Source organism: Mauremys reevesii, linkage group 19 (assembly GCF_016161935.1).
Source record: "Mauremys reevesii isolate NIE-2019 linkage group 19, ASM1616193v1, whole genome shotgun sequence".
NCBI lineage: Eukaryota > Metazoa > Chordata > Testudines > Geoemydidae > Mauremys > Mauremys reevesii.
The window spans coordinates 6465025-6488759 of record NC_052641.1 but is presented as its reverse complement, the minus strand read 5'-3'; the positions used below and the strand labels follow the sequence as shown (position 1 = coordinate 6488759).

At 57.1% G+C, this 23735-nt stretch overlaps 1 protein-coding gene across 5 annotated transcripts in view; it reads right to left on the bottom strand.

Annotated features, from left to right (window-relative positions):
* ABCA2 (ATP binding cassette subfamily A member 2) overlaps positions 1-21365 on the bottom strand; it is a 126994-nt gene extending 105629 nt beyond the window's left edge. For 4 of the 5 annotated variants that reach the window (XM_039505935.1, XM_039505937.1, XM_039505938.1 and 1 more), the window contains exon 1: positions 21135-21364. In XM_039505935.1, the coding sequence (XP_039361869.1) occupies positions 21135-21200 (66 nt within the window). In that variant the 5' untranslated portion in view covers positions 21201-21364. Of the gene's footprint in view, positions 1-21134 lie in introns of all 5 variants that reach the window. The other variant, XM_039505940.1, reaches the window with a different exon arrangement.
* Positions 21366-23735: the final 2370 nt, after the last annotated feature.

Here is a 23735-nt window from a genome sequence, read left to right as displayed (position 1 = left end):
GGTTACATCAGATCTAAGCTCACCCAACTCACCTGCTCCCTCTGTATTTACATTCCAGGCACACATTCCCCATGTGTTTCAATGCACCAGAGCGCAGGGATCTGGTTAAGCATCGCAGATGCCATTACTACCACTGGCTTTTTTCCTCTCTGTGCTGAGAGCAGTGATTGGATGGAGACGCCTGCTTTGGGCTCCTGGCTTCCCTAGGCAGCAGCACAGCCTGGATCAGAGCCACTCAACACACAGGGATCGGTCACCAATGAAGACGCAACTGATTGTGTGTAATTAACCTGTGGTGTCTAATGGTCCCAGGCTGGGGACAGCCAGGGCATGTTAGATAGCGGCCCCACTCTGCAGTGGGGCGAAAGCTAACCCGCTGCTGTTGGTCACTCAGGGACTTTTCCCGCAAAAGGAGCGAGGCCAGAACAGAATGAACAGCAATCGGCGATCGAGGGTCTGGCTGCTCTGATGTCACAAGGCGAGCTGCTTCTGATTTACACTGGTCGGCGAGATCAAAATCTGCCCCCCACCCCACCTTTGCCATCTAACCCTTTGTTGCTTTTCCTTTTGGGTCCCACTCTCCCACAGCTGCTCCAGCCTGCATGACCCGTAGCTAGGATGGGGCAGCCACGCAGCCTGCATTAGAGACGGGGACCCAGGGCAGACAGCTCTCCCTCCCGTTATCAATGCCTGAACCAGCCAATTTCCCAGCAGCGGACAGGCCTGATTCTCCTTGCACTGACACCAGCGTCACTGCATTACGCCAGTGCAGTCACCCCCAATTTACACGAGATGAGGGAGAAAGGTCAGGGCCAGGGCCAGCCATCGGCTCAACTTGAGCCAATGCTAGAAGTGCCGCTCTGCAGGGGAAGTGGCACCTCCTGACTCGGTAGGTTGCTCCCTGCATGGACACTCGCTGGCTGGAGGGACAAAGATACCTGGGTGGGAATGTAGTCCTGTGCCCATTTGTGCATCAGCAGCAGCCCTGTCTATTGAATCCCAGCTGTGCAGCCACTGGGGGCTGGGCAGGTGTCACGGGGGGCTGAGCTGCCCTGCAGAGCCATTATTCCTGGTAACGAAGCAGGAGGAAGAGACGGCCCTGCTTCATTGGGAGATCGCACCAGGCGTGGGCTCAGGGTTGGCTGTTGGGGGCACGTAGCCCATGAGGGTCTGTAAAGGCAGCAGGTGTGCTGTGGAGCCCTCGAGAGACACGGAGCCCTGGGGTGCCATGAGGAGCATCGCGCAGCAGGACAGAGGTGGGCACATGCAGGGTGGGGCCACGAGACACGTGTGGCTCAGAAGGAAGGAGGCCAGGCCTTGGCCAAGGAGCAGAGCATGGGCTGCAACGTGCAGACAGCTGGACCCGAACTTCCCCAGAGCTTGGGGCATCGGATCCCGGGTTCTGGCTCAGACCCAGCTCCTATTAGGGACATTTGAAATTCACTCTCCTCTCCCACCCAGGGACTGAAGCTATCACACCTCTCCCCTCCCTGGGAACCTGGCCTTTTCTCCTTCTCTCTCAGCCCCTCCAACTCGCTTTCAAGTCAGTGAGAGCTCAGGGGCTCTCTGCTGCTGCTCCTCCCCTCTACCGCAGCTGAGTGGAGCCCCTACTTTGGGCACTCTAGGTGAAAATCCCCCAGTGCTACCACTGAGCTGGGATTCCTCCACATGCTCCAGAAACCCCTTCCCCCTCCCTTCAGAACCCTGCACTAAGAACTCAGAGCCCCCTTAACTCTGACCCCAGCACATATGAAGTTAACTTTCAGATCTAGATCTACGCTTCCCAAGAGGTTTCACCCGTTTCTCCATCCCTGGACGTGGTTTCCCTGAAACATCTCCAGGTTGGTCTATACAGGCATTTGGTTCATGGAAGCTGGGATGTAAATCTACCTTGTTCTAGCCTTGCACACACCCAGTGTCTCTGTGGACCCTGCTGCCGAGCATTAAACGTTCCCAAGTGCGCTTTGATCTGCCCCACTTCGAAATGGGAGTAGATCAAAGCGCATGTGGGAACTCTTAGCGCCCGGTCATGCGGACAGATAGCGCAGGACAGGTTAGCGCGGGATAGATTTACACCCTACCTTGTGCAAACTAAGTGTTCAAACAGACAAGCCCTCCACTTCTATACACACACACACACCCCTTCCCTAACATACAGGCACACCCACTGTAATAGATAGGACAGAAAACACTGTCACAATATATGGATATCACCCCACAAAATACTTATTGGAACTGCAAGACAAATTGCAGCACCTTCCAGATACATAGAGAGGGAAATTAAAATCCAGAGTGTCTGACACACGGGGTGATTAACTTCAGAAATCACTTTCTATTTCAGACATTACATTTCCTCCTATACACCTACCGCTGAGCCCACACAAAACACTGACTTCATCCAGCCGGCACAGCGATTTAGTCATCCGCTCTGCTACCGTGTCAGGAGACCCGGTGATGCGCAGCACAGGCAGAGTTAAGGCTACTGTGCAAATAGACTTCAGTGCCCACACGTCAAAGGGTTACAGGTTTGGGGCCTTCAAGTGCATGGTGGAGAAAACGGGCCCGATTCTCAGTTATGCTGAGACCTCTTTACACCACTCTGGTCCCCAGAGCGTCCCCCATGCAGAGACCCTCCCCAGCTGCTGGAGAACTGGCAGAAGGACTACACAGACCCTGCCCCAGCATGGGGGGCAGATCTGGGGCGTGGCCAGCATGCAGTGCTCCACAGCTGTTCTCTGCTTCCCAGGGTCCCCGGGAAGCAAAGCATGAGTTAAAGCAGCCCTGACACTGCTGTATCTTACCGTGGGGGCCGGGCAGACCTGCATTGTTCCAGGACACGGGGAGCACCCCCTCCCCGCCTGGTTCATGCTCCAAGTGCAGGACCACAGTCAAATGCTGGGGAGCATCTCTGGGCTTTCCCAAATGGGTCCTTTACAACCACTCCTCCCTCTTAACCCTTCCCTGAGCTTTCAGCCCAGGCAGGGAGGAGGGATACACCGGACATGCCATCCAACCCTGGGGTTGGAGTCCCCACCCAGAGCAGTTCATAGCTGCAGCCAGGGTGCCAAGTCAGACCCAGCGCCTTGTGCCCAGCGGGTCCCAGCGCACGGGGCAGAGCCCCCCAGCTCAGAGAGGGGCCAAAAGAAACACGGGGATGAACTAAATACAGGGGCCAAAGAATGAACGAACAGCGATGAGGGCGCAGGTCATAGGCCCCAAGCGAGGGATCACCCAGCCGAGACCCACGCGACACCAGCTGCCCAAGGAGTCAGTGGAAACCAGCACCTCTAGGGCGAGGTGTCTGCAGCATCCCCAGCCACAGGATTCCTCCAGCTCCCTGGCTGCTCTCTCTGGCGCTGCCCTCTGCCCCTCCACAAAGGCCCAGCTCTCCCCTCTGGTCGCTCCAACTCACAATTGTTTCTCTGTGGATGGCCAATGCCTTTGTTCCCTCCTCCCTTGTTTACTTGCTCTCATAATCGCGCCTCTGTTGCTACAAAACATTCAGGGTCTGTCCCCTTTGCCAGCCCTGCCTGGCGCACAGTGGGGCCAGTGTGCTGGCTGGGCTGGGCCAGGCGGGCTGGGGGTGCTGTGGGATTTTTAGAACATGTCATTTACATGCTGATCGGTTGCTCTCTAAAGAGAGAAACAAAGACACAACCCGGGCTCGGACTCTGGCACCTGCATTAGAGCAACACCCCCATGTGCTCAGCCCCCCTCCCATCCCCAGTCAGCTGATGGGGCCCCAGTTCTCCGTCGCCTGGCACTGTGGGGTGGGTGGAACGTGTCTGAAGCAGGCTGGCTGGGTTTCACCCCCACTCGGCACTAGCGTTAAACAAGTGCCCACGGTGCAGAGCCCACAGCCGCCCTGGAGGTCTTGGCTAATGGACACAGGTTGGGGAGGCCTTGCAAGGAGCATACACAGGAGACAGGGCACTGAACGCTGCTGTTTTCAGGGGAGGCGGGTGACAGAAGCACAAGCCTCTCTGAGGTGTGGTTAAATCCAGGTCTAGTGTTTGCAGCAGCTGTGCAAGCTCCCCCTAGTGCCCCCCAATCCTGACCCCCAGCCCCTGCTAGCCCGGCCCTGGGCTTCCCCACACAGCTCTGCTAGTGCCCCCAATCCTAACCCCCAGCCCCTGCTAGCCCTGCCCCGGGCTTCCCCACAGAGCTCTGCCAGTGCCCCCCAATCCTGACCCCCAGCCCGCTAGCCTGGCCCTGGGCTTCCCCACACAGCTCTGCTAGTGCCCCCAATCCTGACCCCCAGCCCCTGCTAGCCCTGCCCCGGGCTTCCCCACAAAGCTCTGCCAGTGCCCCCCAATCCTGACCCCAGCCCTGGGCTTCCCCACACAGCTCCCCCTAGTGCCCCTCATTCCTGACCCCAGCCCCTGCTAGCCCGGCCCTGGGCTTCCCCACAGAGCTCTGCCAGTGCCCCTCGATCCTGACCCGCAGCCCCCCTACTGTCACAATTAAAGAGACCCCTCCTCATCACTGTGAGCAGCCAGGGCTCTTCTGCCCCTTCCTCCACCCTCCTTGCACCACCCAGCCCCGGGGGAAGAGTCATAGGAGCTGCAGGGGGGGCAGTGGCGAGGTGGGGGCAGGTCAGAACTGTTGCAGGGACAGGACTGATTTAGGAGTGGGGGCAGGATTAATTGCTGGGCAGGGGATGGGCAGCTCTGGGGTGAGACCCTATAGCAGGGACCAAAAATCCCCTTATTCACTAGCCAAGTGAGCCCTGGCAAGACCGATTGTTACCCATGCACAGGGGATGGGCAGGAGGCACCCGCCAGCAAGAGACAGAGGGGAAAAAAATGTAATTTAAAAAGCTCATGAATTGTGGGATCTGCCTCAGGATTGTTTTAACCTTCAGCCCAATCCTCGTTTCTGGCCTCTCGAAGAGCAGCTATGGCCTCTCGTGGTGTACAGGGGCCACACCCCAGCCGAGCCAGCCTCCTGGGGATCGACCCTCGTGCGGGGGGCTTAGTCAGGCTGCAGACGGCTGACAGATCGGCTTCACGCTGCTCCCCTCCACGCAGGGCCTGTCATAGCAGGAGCACATCTGCTCTCTGGCGAGACTCAGCAGCAGGAACAGCCTCCGGCTTACCTAGCCCTGCTGGGGAGCGGGGACACGGTCCTGCAGCAGTGATGGCGGGTGGCAAGCCTAGCACTGCTCTGGGGCCACGGACGCACGGCGGGAGGTCCGAAAAGCAACTCAACCTGAGCCGGGCACCTGAGGGTTCAGCAAATCGGGGAGATCCCGACTTTGAAAGCCAGGCCGGTCAGAGCCCCAGTAAGAGCTGAAGCCAGGCTCGCCCCGGCACTGGCCCAGATGCTCTCCTGGGGCTTTCCCTTCTGCTGTCCCAGGGAAGGAGCCTCTATGGAAAGTCACCACAGTTCTGGCCCAACGCCCCCACGGGGCTGGCAGCAGACGGCTGCGTCTCTGGTCACTCAGCGCGCGCTGTGGGACGGGCAGAGCTCGGCAGGGAGCTTGGCAGTCCTCAGCTCCCCGACCAGCCGCTTCCCTGCATCAGAGCCCGGGGACCCCTGGGCCAGGGCTGGGCGCGCGGAGCAATCCCTGCTCAGGACAGAGTCCAGGACTCTCCCCCTGGCGCCAGCAGAGTCACTGGCCGGGTGGTGCCCTGAACCCCGTGCCGGGGGCGGTGAGCCAAGCTGGATGCTTCCCCCTCACTCAGCCCGTCCTTCGCTTTCCTACTACACAAAAAAAACAGGCGAGGCCTCACCTTGCTGCATTGCCATGGTAACCGCACCGCCGTTGCCAAGGCGAGCAGCGACTGGGAGTCAGGTGCCCGGCTGCTAGGAGGGGCAGTGGCGCCTGTCCCCAGGTGGGGGCCCCGCCCTCGAGGCAGCAGCCTTGGCCTTACCCTTTGACAACGGTTTCCAAGCAACAAACCCGCCCAGCGACACAGGCGAGAACACAGCTGAAGGCGGCTGGCTCTGCGAGAGCTCTCTGGGGCAGGGGCTGTCTCCAGTTCCCTGTCAGCTCCACGCCCAGCAGTAGGGGCCCCAAGCAGAGGATGCAATAAACATGTTAAATGAGAAGGCTATGGACCCGCCCTCGGGGTGTGTGTGTGTGTGTGTGTGAGTGTGTGTGTCTGTGTGTCACGAACACGGGCACCCCTCTACTGCGCAGTGGCAGGTCTCAGGGCCTTGCACGTCAGTTCCCTGTTGGAGGAGACACCAACAACATGGAGTCTGTATTTTGTTCGCGCAACTGGCTAATTTCCATGATACGCACACCAGTCCTGGGGCAGGAGCGGGCACAAAACAGCACGCAGGCAAATCCTTAGGCCGAAATCTCAGCCAAACACCAGTGCCTGGTTCCCAAGGAACAGCTCTGCCCCGGCGCACACACTAGTTAGAGGGCTGGGATGGCACACAGGTACAGGGGCCTCGAGGGCGCGTGCTGGAGGAGAGGTCAACCAAACATTGCAGCTCTCAGACCCCTCCAGACAAGGCTGGGGCTCACCCGATTATTTCACTGGACACCCCCAGGCAGTGCTAGAGAGGCGAAAGGCCAGCGCATTAACCCCCAGTGTTCCCCTGCTGGGCTGAGTTACACACAGAGCAGGGCTAACCGTGGGGATTGGCAGGGCCGTGATCCCCCAAGTCCATCGAAAGCAAACGAAGCAGCGCCCTCGTCACACTACGGCCACATGCCCACTTCTATGGAGAGGGAATAAAAGGCAGCACACGCCCTGTAGCGGGGGTGGGGCCAGATGCTGGGCTGGAAAAGCCACCTCTTTAGAGTAGCCCGAGGAAGTGACTCAGTATTACAGCAGGGACGAGCAGCGAACCCACACCCAGGGGGCAGGGGGCACTTGGGGTGAGATGCGGTAACACTAGGGGGGACCCCGTTATTCCTTTCAGTACAGGAAACTGGTTCACCACCCCCTCCCAATGCACGCACCTTCCTGCCCCGAAGGGAGCCAGCGCTGGACTTAAGGAGGATATGCACGCCCAAGCACCCACCCCCCCCCGCAACTGCTGTTCATGCGTTTCATCCCTAGATCTCCAGGCACTTCACAAAGCGGCACAGTCTCACTCTCCCCACTGTACAGATAAGGAAACTGAGGCACAGCACAACGAAATGACTCATTCAGGTGGGCCAGTGGCAGAGCTGGGAATAGAGGCCAGGCCTCCTGAGCCCCAGTCCCATGTTCTAGCCGCTGCACCACACTACCTCCCATCCAGCCCTGCGGACTTGGGCTGGAGGCAGTGCCCATTGACGTCAATAGGCACATTTCCGTTCATTGCTCTGGGCTCTGGATCACTCCCACGGAGGGCCCTGGCCCACGCACCAACACGAGATGAACTCATTTGCCCCTCTGCCCAGCTGCGAGCAGCAGAGTTTAACAGAGCAGCTCTTCCGGGTGAAGGATCCCGGGGCCTGCACAGGATACCTGAGCACCCTGCACAACTTCACAGCACAGCAGGGCACTGCCAACAGCCGAGCACACTTGCAGTTAAGGGAGCGACACGGCCCCAGGTTACATTCGGTGCAGAGCGGCCCTGGGGACCAGCACCGCGGAGCCAGGCACAGCAAGAGCAAGGCCAGCGTGAGAGGAATGAGACGCTGGCATTCGCTCACAGCTTCCATCCGCCGTGAAACCCTAGAGTGCCCTGAGGCCACCAACTCAACCCACAGCTGCTCCTTGCTCCTGTCCCAGCCGCTCCCGCAACTGCCAGGCCTGGGATGCTGGTGGATGTAACCCGTCTCCCAATGGGTGCAGTGGGTGTAACCTTTGGGAGGGGTGACAGGGCAGGGGGACCAGCACCAGACTCGTCCAGGTCCCCAACTGACCACAGCCTGGGTCCAAGGAGACCTATCAACCCGCACTTCGGACCAGGAGACCCGCCTTCCACCGCCTCTGCCCCCAGGAAAGGTGCCACGAACAGGCTACACCTGGAGAACCCAAATGATGGGGGAAGGTGTTAGAAAGTCACGAGTAAGTCAACAAGAATTTACACCAAATGCTCCCATCTTTAGATTCCTGTCTACACCCTGCTGGTGGCCAGACCCAGTGTCTGCTAGCACCCCACACCCCCACCTGCAGGGCAGTGACCCACAACCCGGCTCTGGAGGGCCGTGGATTAGATTCTCAAGTTACTGCAGGACACAAGTCATCTCTTGTATTAGCACCTCGTCAACGCGGGGGTGAGCACGGCAAGCCCCAGGAAGCCAGGTTAGCACCAGTCTCTGCTCTACAGCCTCAAAGCCTTTGGGTTTAGATCATGGCGGCTGTCAGGGAACCAGCCTACAGAGGCTGCAGGTTTCCCACCCACCCCACTTCCTCTTGACATAACCCAGTGGTTCTATGGCGCCTTCGCACTTGCCTAGGTGCCAGCTACCAGCCTTGTCTGCACTGCCCAGCTAGATTTGCTTACACTCTCCCGTCCCCCTAGGAGCTGCTTTGCCATCGTGCCCTGAAGCCTTGGCTGGAGGGCCAATCTCCCTGTTCTGTGTTTGTACAGCACCTAACACAAAGGGGTCCTGGGCAGGACTGGAGCTCCGAGATGCTACCAAACCACGAGTCTTCTGCTAATCATTATTTGTAATTCCAAGTGTCACGGAACTGGACATCCTCAAGGCTGCCGCTCAGAGTGCCCTGACACCCATTTGCTGTTCTGCAAGGACCCGGGCACCAAACAGGCACAACTCCCATCCAAGCCAGCAGGAGATGCAGCCCCCTAACCTGGGGGACTATTGCCCTTGGGGAGTTGGGCACGGTGCAGGGTAGTGTGGGGGGGATGGGGCTGCTTCTCCAGCTACATCCCCCTGCATAAGTTACTCAGTTTGCAAACCCACAGGTTACATGCTCCGCCACTTACACTCGCTTCCCACCGCCACTCTCCCTTTACATCGCAGCGCTCCGGGAGGGCTAAGCAGCTGTCAGCCCTCAGCACTTCAGAAGGGCCAGACCTAGAGCAGAACAAGCACAGGACTCCTGACCCTCACCACAACTCTGCACTGAGGCCTGAAGCAAGCTGCTGCACCTCCGTGCCTCAGTTTCCCCCATCCCGCCAGGTCGAGGGAGTTCACACCTCCCCCCAAAAGGGAGACACGCATGTCACATGTTGTTACTGTGACCTCACGCAAGGGCCCCCACGGCTTCGGGCTGCTGCTGCCATGGGTCAATCACAAATGGCTGCGGAGCCTGGGAAGGGAAGTCAGCCATTGGCTGGGCTCACTGGGTGGGTTCAGTGGCAGGTAACATACAGGAGGTCAGATTAGTGGTTCCCTCTGGTCTAGGAGGCTGACACTATTTTGTACCTAGAGTGGGAATTTTCTAAGCTAGGGTCTGTCGTCCTTCTTGTTCGTACAACACCCAGCTCAGTGGGGCCCTGATCCTCAACTGCAGCCCCTCAAGGCTGCTTCAGCACCAATGAACAATAAGCAGCCCACCCTGGCTCAGTATTAATGCTGCCTTGAAAGGGGCATTGACATCAGACGGGATGTTGGAATTCCCAGCCTCATGCCACTCGCTTTTGGCTCCAGTCGCTCTGTGACGTCCCGGACTAGCAGTGCAGAGCCCTGAATGCTAGGTCAGGCCGGAGCGGGAGAGCCACTCGTCTGCTGTCCCCGCCCCGCTGACCTCGTTGGAAAGGAATTACCAGACCACTCGCAGATCAAACGTACCCCGCTGTGCACGCAGGAGAGGAGCCTCAGCTGGCTGGCGAGCTTCTCCCCTGCACCAGCTTATGCTGCTGACCCCACGGCTCACTCTTCGGGGGGGGGGGAAGGGGGGCGGGGGAAACTGAGTTACGGGCACCTGCCTTCGTGACTCAAAAGCTACAGGCAGCAGAACTGCTTTTAGGGCCCAATCCTGCCACTCTGAAGCCAAGGCCTCCATTCCCTCTGGCTCCAGTGTTAGGATTCACACCAAGAGGCCCCACGGCGCTAGGTGCTGTACAGAGAGCAAGAGGGGGTCTCTGTCCCTAGACAAGACAAAGGCTGGGAGGGGACACCAAGGCACAGAGGGAGGCGTGATTTTCCCAAGGTCCCACAGGAGGTCAGTGGCAGAGCCAGAAATAGAACCCAGGTGTCCTGAGTCCCTGGCAGCAGGAGCCGAGCTTGGCTGTAGTGAAGCAGAATGAAACACCCGATTTGCTGCACAGAGCAGACCAGGAAGTCCAGTGACATGGCCAGGCAGCTCCCCCTCCCTACACCCTACTGCTGTCACTAGCCTCTAAGTGACCACACAGGACCTCTCCCCCACCCTTGCCACGGGACAGAGCGGTTGGGAAAGGGAGGGAAATTCCAACATCTCAACATTTGTTTTCAATCCAATTCTAACCAAAAGCCAAGATTGCCACATTTCCTGCAGCTCGAGAACGCCAAACCATTTGGAGTCAGATTTCGTATTCTGTTCGGACGTTATCAAAATGAAATCTTACTAAGTCCGTATTTTATATACACAATATGAAAATAGATTAAGCCATTTTAAATATAAGTAAAAAAAAAAGAAACAAAGCAATCAAGTTAAATTTATCAAAGTGATACATTTTTACCTGAGGGAGCCATTTTTCTGATGCAAGTTTTGACAGAAACAGATGCATTCCCACAAAATCTTTAGGTTTTGACAAAACTGCAATTTAGGACAGAAAACTGTTCCACCAAAAACCTTTTGACCACCTCCAAACAACACTGCCACTTACCCTGCTAGCAAAAGGAGCTTTGTGTGGACCTGTCCTGGTACGCTGGGCCAGGAATTCACTGACAGCCCATCCAGGCAGGACGCTCCGTTACTGGAAGGATTTTCCGAGTAACCCAGCAGCGCCAGGCCGAGGTTTCCCCTAGGCCTGCACGGGTGCCTGTCAGCCAGTAGGGAGGGCTCCTACAAAGCTGATTAGTTTGACCCAACTTGAAGCCCGTCAATTCTACTAGCCCCATCCTGAGACAAGATACCAAACACCCTGTGCACTGCTCGGTAAGGGACTTATTGCCGATGGGGAAGGGCCTTGCAACCTGGGAGAGTCCCACTTCCAGCCACCTTCAGGTCTAAGTTTTCTGACATGAACTGGTTGGAGGCTGGCATCGAACCCCAGGATTGGTGCGATGGCCCCACTTTTGGAAGGGTCTCCAGGAGGAACCCCCTTAACTGTGCCAGATCCCCTAGGGGCCTCACTCTTCCTTGAGGGTCTTCTTAGCGTAGGCACAACGTGTCTCAGGTGATACCCCTCAGCTTCACCGCCTCCTTAGACTGGACCTCCGGGCCTGCAGCACCCCCACTTCCCAGCGTGAGCCCCGTTCAGCGAGACCAACTGAGACAGGCCCCAGTGGAGATTCGTCCACTCTTTGGGGATGGATGCACCTCGCCCAGCACTGTCAGAACAGCCGGGTTTATCCGTTAACTGGAAGGCAGCCTGGGAAGTCCTTAGGGGAGTCTAGAGAAATGAAGGTTAAAGCATCGTCCATGCTGGTCAGTCCAGAGCCCAGCCAAGCTGTAGCAAACCCCTTCGTTCAAGCTCTGTCTCTCTCTCTCCCCCCATCTGACCTCCTTGGTCAGACTCCATGTGAGAGTCCGGCTTCTTCCATCCCCCACCTCATAACCCCCCAGTGCTTTGATCTCAAGCTGGGGGATTGTTCTTCAGCTTCCTTGGCCAGAGGCATGGAAATCCACATCCATCTTGGCCATGGGTTGCTAGGTGCCAATGTCCTGGCAATTGGATTTGCCACTGTCTTCTCAGTTGCTCCCTTGACATGGAGACTAAGGCCCAGACAGCTAGGCACACCCACACCCACGTGTCTCAGCCTGCCCAGAGAACAAACAGTCCCTTTCCACTCACTGGGTAACAAGGCAGCACATCGGGGAAACTGAGGCACAAAACAGGACTCAAACATATTACAGAATTAATTCCCACTTCGTCACAAAGTATTTTGATCTTGCAACATGACTAAGTATTTAAAAGGCACAGACACAATTTTTTTTTAATTGACTCATTTTTGGAAGTTCCTATTTCCAGCAGAGCTGCCTTCAAACGGTTTCTCCCAATTCTTTCGCTCTTGCGTTCCTGTCCCACAGACTATCCAGATAACAGGTTTTCTGCTCCCCTTTATGTTCAGAAGGGAGACACTGACAGACCAACTACTTCACAGAAACAGAGACAAATCGACATGCCTCAGGCCACGGGCATTTTCAAGATTGCTCAGGGCCAGATTTTCAGGTGCTTAGTGCGCACCCAGAGCCAGACTGGGAAGCCAAGCCCCTTCTTTTGGTGCCTAGGAGGGATGCCCCAATACCCACAGTTCTTTGGAAAACCTGATTCTGTGTACCGAGCCCTTCAGAAAATACTGGCCAGAGCGCTGCCGGATGCAAAAAGTCAACAAACTGGGCAGGGGGAAATAAAGGTCAATGTTTGCATGCGGCTTCCAGGGACACATCACAGAAGCTACTTGTAACTACAGCAGGCACAAAATGGAAATACAATTTCCAAGATGTCCTCTTAATAGGATACATTTGTTGAGAGCCTTGCATGGCAGCCATCGCCCCCCTGCAAGTCCCCCACCTCCCCCGGTTTGTTTTAGATTGCAAAGTCAGTGCCACAAAAATGTATGTGCCAAAGGGAGCCAGGTTTTTGTTAACCCTTTCATTGCCTTCCCCTCACCCCGCATCCTCAGCTCCCAGGCTGCCATTACAAACAGGTGGTCCACAGAGCACCAGGAAATATCACGTACATCGCGCTGCTGTGAGGGCGCCCACCAGTCACGGCTCGGTCTTCTCTGGAGTAGCGAAATGGGCGATCGAGCCAACGAGGGCAGATAACATAGCAAGCGAGAGAGGGGAGGAGTCAGAGGTGCCCAGAGACAACCTGGCAGATGCGTGGATGTTGGCACAAGCCTAGCGGGAGATGGGAAGGATCCTTGTTTGCTCGAGGTGACGTATGAGCCGGGTTGAGCTCTCAGTTACACCAGCGAAGCCTTACCAGCAAGAGCAGGCCTCCTGCGCCGGCGCAGCACACCGCGCCCGCAAACCCTCACGAATCAGACACTACAGGAGTCAATCCGGGAGAGGAACGATGAGGGAGGGGACGAGTCTCCAGCCGAGAGGTGAAACGGAGAGCGGTTAGTACACCCCACCCTGCTGTCTCAACCGCAGACGGGTGCTCCCTTGGGACGCACCGACTACAGCGTTCCTCCCGCCGGAGCCTCAGCTCTGCAAACCTCCAGAGCCCATTACCACCACTGGGCAGCACCATCCCTACAGAGCTACAGGGAGCCGGAGCTGCAGGTTATCCCAATCTACCCCACAAACTGCAAAAAAGTCAGGGCTTCCCTGGGTAACTGACAGCAACACACTGCCCCTCTAGCTATCGATCTTGAGGTTTCATATGACGCCATAGTATCTGGGTGCCTTCCACGAAAAAAATCAGACTCGCCAGTGCAGGAAAGCCAAGCTCCCTGGGAAGCAGGTCACGGTCATCATCCCCATGTTACAGATGGGGAACCAGAGGCACAGAGAGGTACAGGTCACAATATCAAACCTGGGCACCTCTATCTCGGCACCCAGAGAAACGGCCTGATTTGCAAGGATGCCAACCATCCATTTCTCCAAGGAAGCCAGTTGGAACCAAGGGTGCTCAGCACCATAGGCACCTAAGTTGGAGCATCTTTGCCCAGAGTCGCACCTGACAACGACCAAGAAGGCCACTCCAGACGGCAGGCACTGCAGAGAAGCAGCATTTCATGACATCAACGGCGACATTAAGATGAGGTCTACGTGGCAGCTGGGAGGCTGCTTCCCAGCGTTAGCTCTGTTTGAGCTGGTGCACTCAAAATACCAGCAAGGCTGCAGCAGCAGGGGCAGTTGCTCGGGCTAGCCACCTGAGCTCAAACCCGCCCGGCCCCCCAGGTGCACTCTTGGATAGCTAACCCAAGCCACTGCCCCCCAGCAACAGCCATGCTGCTGTTTTTAGCCTGCTAGCTACAGCAGAGCCAGCCCAGGTCTGTCTCCCCACCCTGCCTGCTGCTCTGGAGCCAGAGCCAGAGACACAGAAGGTGAGGCTGCCGCGGGCTGAACAGGGACAGGGAATAAAATCAGCCGCCCCCAGAGGCCTCACTCCAGGTGAGCGGCGTCTAGCCCTGTGTTATGTAACGGGCATTGTGGTGCTAATCTACAACAGGTGTGGGCTGCCTTGCTCCTCGAGATCGGTCTGTACGGTATGTAGGGAGCAGCCCAGGGGTCTGGATTGGCTCCTCCGGGCAGAAAAGTAAACCTCATTTGGCTCCAACGCGTGTTAGGTGACCCCAGACCCGCTCCGAGGGGTGAGTACATTACACTGCAGAGGGTCAAACACCACCAGGGTGTCCGTAGAGGTAACCCTGATCGTTCAGAGACCCCCTGAGGAGTATGGGTCATGGCTCCAGCACCTCCAGTCAGCAGCAAGGGCTGTCTCTGGCTGGAGGCTCCCAGCTGGGGCCCCGATCCTGCCCAGAGCTCAGAGAGAGGATCCGGCAAGGACCTGGGACCATTTCTGCACCTTGACGGTGGACAGAGCAGGCGTGGACAATCTGTTGAGGTGGTTTCAGCAAATGAAGCCCTCTCCCACCTCCCCTTCCCCAGCTTTTCCCTCTTTCTTTAAAACCTTTAGAAACATGCTGCACATACAGTCTGGCCTTCCCCGTCGGAGGGTCGGGAGGAACGGGGCTCTGGATGTGGCTTGCGGGCTCTGTCCTGGGCTGAGCAGCAGGAGGGGATAATCCTTCACAGAACAAGTATCCCCCCTCCCCCTCCCCGCGCGTGCGCACACACACGGGTTGAGTTAAAGAAGAATTTCAAGTAGTCTGAACAAAAATCACCTCCCCGCTGGGGTTGCACTTGCCTAGCAGCTCTCATGGCATTGCATTGGAGTTTAGCTTGAGTTCTGTTGTGCACTTAAAGCCATGGTTCAATCTCTCTGTTCTGTATGAAAAGCCCAGCACATCTTCCCCAAACACACAGCATTTACTCTCGAGGCCAGAATGGCTTGCCTGGGGCCTTATAAGGAACTCCAGCAAGCTTTGCAATTCTCCCCAAATCAGGCATTACAAAACCCCAGGAAATACAGGATTCGGGTTACACGTAAATCCAAACATGTTAAAGGTAAGAAATACTCAGCAAAGGCATGCAAACAACCTTAACTCTGCCCTGCAGTGATGCAATGAGGAAGAAAATATGGAAAAAAAAAGTTTGTTTTAAAGAAAAAAGTCAATGCAATCTAATCTGGGACTCCAAATACTCGAATCCCTTAGCCACAGCATGGTGTAGAGAGTTACAGGGTAGAGTTGAGATTGTTTGGGTGCCTTCACTGTGCATTTCTTACCCTCACACGTCTGGAGTGAAGTGAAACCTTAACTCTGAATCCCCCCAGGTTTAAATGCTTGGTTTTGAAGAGAACATTACTGGGATGTTGTAATTATAGACCTTGAACTTCTTGAGACGTCCTCTCCACCTTAACGGCATCTCCGTGTAGTTCTGTTGACGGGGGAACGCTTGGGCTGGGTCTCCAGTCAGCTACAGACTCTTCCCGGGTAGACAAGACGGGAATTTCTAATGTCAAAAATACAGCCAGCCCCCACCCCTTCGACACGCGCCCTCAAGGGCACAAAAGGGAAGGTCCCACAATTGCCCTTCAACAAAATGCCATAAGACTGTCGGGCTTTCCCTGCCAAGTCACTGCTGCGTCCACCTCTTCTTTTCCCAGGCAGCCCCCTTCCTCCTGCTATGGGCAGCATCACATCCCAATGCCGCAGCTGACGGCAGCGATGCCGGCTTAGGCCCTTGCCGAGCGAATCGGGCAGGCGGACGGGGCTGGCGAAGCGTCTTGGTAATAGAGAGCAAGGAAGGGAAGAGGGATGCAGAAAGCGACTAGTGAAGCGTTAGTGACATCGCACGGCGCCCATCTAACGTTTGCGCAGTGACAGCGGAGACGCCACCCTGCCCTTACTTGCTGCGTCACCGCAGAACTGGGATCGGCTCATCGCGTACAACTCTCCGGCTGCTCTGCTCACTCGGCTCCAAACCTAGCTAGCCTCACCCACCAGGCAAGCAGCCCATTACCTGGTGGTACAGTGCGGTGACCCAGGGCCATTCACCCCAGCCGACCGCTCCAGAGGGAACCAAACGACAAGCAGCCTGATTTTCAGAAGTGTGAGCATCCACCGATGCCCTCAAGGTGGCTGGGGAATGCAGATGCTCTGTCACTTTGGAAAAACAGCCTCAGACTTCAACACAAGACACCGTTCACAGCTGATAATTTGTATTACAGCAACATTCAGATCTCAACTGAGCTCACGGCTCCATTGTGCCAGGTGCTGTACAGACACACGAGGCAGTCCCTGCCAGAGAAGCTTACAATCTTGATACACAAGAGAGAGTGGGAGGGGAAACCGAGGCACAGAGCCAGGAAGTAACTTGCCCAAGGTCACTGAGAAAGTCAGTGGCAGACAGGAATACAACCCAGCTCTTCTGACTTCCAGGCCAATGTTTTATCTGCTAGGTTTTTCCACCCGTCACATTCCTGCACCTCTGCAAGTGAAAGATCATCTGGCCCAGGATTCTGGGATGGTTGGGAGAAGGCAGAGATCTTGCCTGTTTTTTCTCACTGACAACATTGCAAAGGCCGCAGCCGATCCCCCCACCCCATCTCACACAGCTCCTCCTCGGGGTCCTCTCTTCACCAGTCATTAGTGGCACACAGAGACACACACAAGGGAATTACTATGGCTTGCAGGGGACACTGCAGGGCAGCCAGCTCTCCTGAGCGCTGCAGAGCAACCTGAGCGCCACGAACTCCGGACAGACAGGAGAGCGTGTGTGCAAGACACTCTTGGCACGGAGATCAGAGCTTAGTGGCAGCCGCAGGGTGAAAGCACCTCCGGGCACTACGACCAGCCCAGGTGCTGATCAGAATGGGCCGCTGGGAGCCTTGTACCCAGCCCCACACAGACAGGAGCATGCGGGACAGCAGCCCTACTGCGGGGAGGAGGGAAGTTGCACTTATCCAGCTGCCCCCTGGCCCACATCAGGGGCGCAGCCAGGAGACTGAAACCCAACTCAGACGTGTATTTTCGCCTGGCAGGGCACAGTTTCAGTTTTCGTTTGGTCAGGCAGACTTCCTGGCTATTTAGCCAACAGGAGGAGCAGAGAAGGGCTGCTGTGACCAGCCTGGTCCGCTCTACCTTGGCACCTGACCCAGCCACTCAGCCCAGCCCTAGGGTGAGGCACCAGCTAATACAGAGATTACACGGGGGCAGAGAGGAAGTATGTCCAGTTACGCAAGGCAAGGAGCATAGGCCACGCTGAGCAGCGATGCCTCAGGCAGGGAGCGCACAGGTCACAGGCAGGTGCACACCAGGGGCGAGCGGTGCCCAGCCGGCAGCAGGAGAGGTGCCATGCACCAACCAAACAGGCTGCACAGAGACAGGGCCTAGCGGGCGCCCTGCACGCTGATGCTGCTGCAAAGTCGATCCCTGGCTCCCACAGCACCTGCCCCGCTGCACGCTCTGCAGGCCCCCGCAGTGGGGCGGTGATGCTGCCGTCTGGGCCACTGCTTGCTAGGGTCACACACACGGTCTTTGGGTGGGCAGGGAGGTGCCCCTTCCTGGTCAGCCCCTGCCAGCCTTGCACTGAACACCCTGCTCCTCAGGATCCTGGCCAGTGCCAGCGGAGTAGGGCGCTGCCCAGCAGGAGGGGGGAAGACTCTAGCTCGGCACGCATCCGCCTGGCAGCACTTCACTGCCCCAAGGTGCATCGCGCCAGCACAGCTCACCTGGGCAGCTTAGTGAACCTCCTTTGGCAACTGAGAACCCCGCATTGGCCCCGCGGCCCCCACACAGTGCTATGGGGGCAGTGGCTTGGAACAATTTGCACAGTGTAGGTGCTGAGAGCCATTAAAACTGCAAACCCTGAATATCATAGACCTCAGGAGGTCATCTGGTCCAACCCCCTGCTCAAAGCAGGACCGATCCCCAGACAGATTTTTGCCCCAGATTCCTAAATGGCCTCCTCAAGGATTGAACTCACAACCCTGGGTTTAGCAGGCCAATGCTAAAACCACTGAGCTATCCCTCCCCCTGGAAATCACTTTGAGCTGGGGGTGCTGCCACCCCCCTGAACTGGGGGGGGCTCTGCGTTCTCATAGCAGCTGGATCCACCACATTCCCTGCTCCAGAGAGCAGGGCAGCCCCAGTGCCAGGAGAATGGCAGCTCCTGCAGCAGCGTTGTGAAGACCCCCTCCTCCCCCACTGTCCCTTCTTCGAGAAGCTGAGCCAGGTGGGAAGAAGGTTGAGAAAGCAAAAAGCCTCCTTCCTAAGGCACAGAGCATGCAGCCCACCCAGCATGGCGGCTGCCCAGCTGTTGAGGAGCTAATCACAGGGCTTCTGGGGCCAGTGTGGGTTGGGAGCCATTTGGGTTTGTTCCGTGTCACTCTTGGGGAGGAGAATGCCCAAGGCACGTGTCAGACCCGGAAAAGCCAAACGGCCCTGAGCATTTACCAGCTCCACGCTTCGCCCTCCAACCCCCTCAGCGGGAGGTTCCCATGCACCTTCCCTTCGGGGCAGGAATCCACAGCACAAGGCTGGGCTCCTTAGCGTGACTGGCCAGCACTGCTTAGTAATGCAACAGGATGACTCAGCGCTGGTACCTCAGGATAAAACCAGTGGGCATGGAGACAGCACGGCTCTGAGTAGAGAGAGAATTCTGCCCAGCCTCGCCTGATCTTTCCCCTCCACGAGCAAGTCCCAGCTGGACGATCAGAGCCATAGATGCTCCAGATACCAGGACGATATGAGGCCCAATGCTGCAAGCACTCACTCATGTGGAACTGAGGACTGCTGCTATGAGCAACGGTTGCAGGATCTATATTATTGGGGCGGGGGGGGGGGGGGGAATACCAGCCCAACATTTCTGAAGTGGTTGCTTGCTAACCCTCAAATCAGAGGCTAATTAGACCATGTCACCTGCCCCCCTCCCAATCCTACCAGGGAGGCATTGCCTGTCCCCAATGCTCTGTCCACTGTGCTTTCAAATGCGTCCAAGGAGAGGGCTTCCCCCGCTGGCCTGGGAAGGGCTATTTCCCCCAACCCTGCTTCACTCCCCTGGTCACCCAACGAAGCCCCAGGATTGTAGCCAAATAACCAAGGAAGAAACTTCCCCTGCTTAGGAACCCGCAAACGCATTCTGCATTAATTACTATGCGCATAATTCTTCTTTAAAATCAATGCCCATTGCAGCTCGCCCGACGGAAAGAGCTCGTGCAGCCGATGAAACGCACTTGTCAGCCTAGGAATTTCTTAACAATGAATAAGAGTGAAGTGGGTGGGGGAAGAGAAGGACTTAAATGTAAGTAAGAACCATTATAGCGTCACTGAGTCCAAGGCCAGAAGGGACCATTGTGATCATCTAGCCTGACCTCCTGTACAACACAGGCCAGAGACCTGCCCCACAATAATTCCTAGAGCCGACTGGATGTTTTTTCTAACCAGTCTTGATTTTAAAGTTGTCAGTGATGGAGAATCCACCACGACCCCGGGTAAAGTGTTCCAATGGGTAATTACTCTCACCATTAAAAATTTACATCTCATTTCCAGTCTGGATTTGTCTAGCTTCAACTTGCAGACGTTAGAATGTGTTACGCCTTTCTCTGGCAGATAGAAGAGCCCAGTATTAAATATCCGTTCCCCAGGTAGGTACGTACAGCCTGTAATCAAGTCACACCATAACCTTCTCTTTGTTAAGCGAAATACATCGAGCTCCGTGAAGCTGTCACTACAAGGTAGGTTTCTTAATCCTCTAATCGTTCTTGTGCCTCTTCTCTGACCCCTCATACTTAGACACCAAATTGATTCTCCTTTTAGAGACCTGATACAGCCCTTGGGATCAGGGAGGGGGCCAGGCTTGAAGGGGAGGGCATATCCTCTATCCACCTTAAATCCCTCTCAGCCTGCAGCATTGATTCATGAGCACCCAAAAGCAGGAAAGCTCTCTCCAGATTAACAAATGGGGAAAGATGCAGCTGACCCACATATGATTTGGAAACCTATTTATAGCACACCGATACAAATGGCTTGTGATAGTGCTCCCATAACAGCCACATCCACAGGGATCATAAAAATGGAGCTTGACAGAAGCATGGCAAACCTGGGATTTTAGTTGCGTTCAGGGAGCAGGGGACAAGGGGGGGAGAGGATGACAAAGCTGTAGATCTTGGCGACAACATGAATCCATCCCAGGTGTTCTGAACCGGCACCAGCATACGGTGCCCCTTACTGGAGCAGCCCCTGGGTAACCCAGGTGACCCCATCCCACAGGGAGGCTGCACGGGTAAGGGGTCCAGTTGTTGCTGCTGCACACGGGAGTGTTAGAGGATGCCTGGCTCTGCACACAGTAACACACACGCACACACACAACGGACTCGGAGCGGCCTCTCTCGGTTACTCCTCGGGTTTATAAGCACACCGTGTGCACCCATTACACACAGAGCCAGCCAGACAGCACCAGATTTCTGCATCCAAAGCCCATCCATTATTCACCTCACAGAGCCGGAGCCTGGGGTATCGCCTCTTCCTAGACCCACACCTGGGGGGCAGCCTCATGCTCAAAGCTGCCTGCAGACCCAGGGAGGGGGGCTCTAAAGTGACCCCCCCAGCTCATTAAATAGACATGGCAGATCCTCAGCTGCCATCTCACTGCATGCAGGGAGTGAGGTCCCCCGGCCTCCGGGCTGGGAGACTGACTTTGGGGGGGGGAACGGAGAAAATCTTCCAGCCCTGGATCTCCAGGCACTGCAGCGGCTGCATCCAGAGGCCTGAGTCCTGTTGCACCGCTGCTGTTAGCCAGGGACAAGCAAGCTACAGCTGTCATCGGCGAGTAGTGGGGGCCTCGCTTACACCAGGCAGCTCCCCCCTTTCCGTGCAGCACCCCCCATCTCTCCTTTCCCAGGCCAGCCAGCGCCTTCCACCCCAGCACAACGAGAGGCGAAACAGCGGCAGATTTCCAAGGATCTGCCCTTTAACCTCCCTCCCCCGAAGAGCAGCTGGGCTCGTTCCTCTTGCAGCCCCGGGCCCCGGCAGGCCGCCCAGCGCAGCCGGCAGCCTCCACCCCAGCGATCTTCAGCGCAACGGAAATAGCGCGCAGACTTACCGGGCTCCTGCGCTTGAGAGTCACGTTCTTCCAGAGCAGGAGATGCAGCTGGTGCAGGAACCCCATGTTGGCTCGCCCCGGGAGCCGGCGCCTGGCGGGCAGGGGAGCAGCGTCTGCCCGGGAGCGCTCACCCGCCCTGCACCGCCATCCTCGCCCCCAGCCCCGCGGAGCCTCCGCCGCAGCCGCCGCCGCTGGCCCGGGGCTTTGTGCGCTGGGGGCGGAGAGCGGGGCCGGCCGGTGTCACTCGCGGGAGCCCGGGCGGCGCTCGGGGGCGGGCGGGTCCGTGGCGCTCGGCGGCCCGGCAGGTGGAGGTGCGCGGGCGGGGGCGAGCCCTTAGTCTGCGGCGGCGGCGGCGGCTTCAGTTCCGCTGCCGGGAGCCCCACCCCCTGCCAGCGCCGGGCTCGGCCTCTTAAAGCCGCAGCGCCGCGGCCGCCCTGCCCGCCCCTCCGCGGGCGAGCCCCGCTGCCCCGGCCCTGCCGCTGCCGGGGGGTCCGTGCCGCCCCCTCCCCTCCCCGGGACGGGAACCTCAGCGGGGGCAGGGCTCGAGCCTGCGACCCCTGGCCGCTCTGCGCTAGAGCCGCGCTGCGAGGGGACCCGGCGCTGCCGTGGGAGCGCGGCCGGAGCAGGCCGGAGCCCACGGGGATGGCCGCTGCGCCCCCGAGCTAGGTAATGGTCAGTAATTGGTCCAGGACCCGCAGCCCGGCCTGGCCCTTCCCCCCTCTGGGCCCGGGTGTCCCCTCCCCCCTTTGTCTGAGCGGGGGGCAGGGCTGGGTCTCGCTCTGGGGCCGGGCACCCGCCGGCGCAGCCCCCCGGTCGCTGCGGGCAGAGCCAGAACTTCGCACGTTAGCGCCTGGGACGAGCCATTGGCGCCCCCTTCTGGTTTGTGTCATTTTCCGCCCCACAATCCGAGGTGCCCGTAACTCTTGGTAGCGGGGGGCACAATTTAAAGGGGGGCATGTGACCACCCCACAGAGAGGTGCAGAGCGATGTTTGGGGGTGGTCGAGCGATGGCGTCAGCCCCGCAAGGTGGGGCTCAACATGGGAGCACCCCCCCCCGCACCTCAGTGGGCCACCCAGTCACTCTGGGTTGGGGGGGTGCAACCAAAAAATCGGGGCGCACATCCCCCCACACACATCACCTGTGGCCCCATTTTTCCACCCCTGCGGCTTTGCCCCCTTGCCCCACCCTGGTTACAGCCCTGGGCCCACCCTCACACACGCTGCCGAGCCCTGGCCCCTCTGGCCTTGGCAGTTCCTAGCCCCAGCACCTCTGGACTCGCTGCAGCAGGTACGAGTGTAAGCCCTGGCCCCTCTTTCACTGCACCTGGAGCACTGGTCACACTAATAGACCCTAGAGCTGTTCACGCTCATGGCCTTTGCCTGTGCCACACGACCCTGCGAGATGAGATTTTACAGACTTTGGCTTTTTTCCCCATTTTGCAAACTGATCCTCATTTTCTCTCAGATTTTTGCTCCTTGTCCTTCATGCTCCCCTACCTGTGCCTCTCCCTCTGTCGCCTGAGGGGAATATTTCCCTCTCTGCTTTGAACCTGCAGTCATTTCGCTGTCCCAGAGTTGCCCCTCTGCTATGTATTTTTCTCTGCTTTGTATTATCCTTTTGCTAGTTTACATCACCAGGAGACTTCAGAGCCTTCAGCAAGGACAAATAGTTTGCATATTTCAAAGCACCTGACAATTAACTAATCAGCTGTCAGTACACCCCTCTGAGGTGGGTAAGCAAATAACATTATGGTCTCACGCAGTAGTGTGTGCCCATGGTGTTTTGGATCCATCCAGTGCTAGTTCCACTGACAGTAATTTTTGGACCCTATCGGCCAGATTTTCAGAAGAGATCTGCTCCCATTTAGGCCCAGATTTTCAGAAGCGCCTCAGTGAGTGGGTGTCCCCACACTTTTGAAAATCTGGCTCTGACTGCAGGTGCTGAGCACCTGAAAACCTGGCCCTATATTCCCGATTGGACTCGGTGAGCATACGTGCACTGCGTCTTTACGTCTGTGGCAGGAATTGCTGGGGCAGGAGAAGCTTTTGGGGTGATGCTGGGTTCCTTACTGTAATCAAGTTCCTTGTTTGGGGTCAGAAAAAGCAACTCCTTGAATCTTTGCCGCTGCCACATGACAGACTGTCCTGCCCAGAATCTTTTTGGGTGGCCGGCTGCGCTGTGTTTGGAGAATTCAGAAATAAAGCAGGTTACGCTGTTAGCACTAGCAGCACATTTGTACGTTGCTATTCCCTCTAGCATGTGTATACAATGCACCACCCTAGCTAGGTCTTATACAGCCTTCCGTCCGTAGATCTCACAGCATTCCCCAACGATTTTTGGTTTTAACCTCCCAACACCCCCGTGAGGCAGAGAAGTGCAATTATCCCTAGTTTATAGATAGCCTCTCAGCCAGTGACTTTCCCAGAGTCCAACAGGAAGTTTGTGATAGAGCAGGGAATGGGCGTCCCAACTCCTCAGCTAGTGGCCTAACCAGACTTCCACTCTGCACCCATTTTACAGCTGGGAAAACTGAGGCACAGAAAAGTCTTACCTTACCAAGAGCCATAGAGGGAGTCATTGTCAGACCCAGGATTAGAACA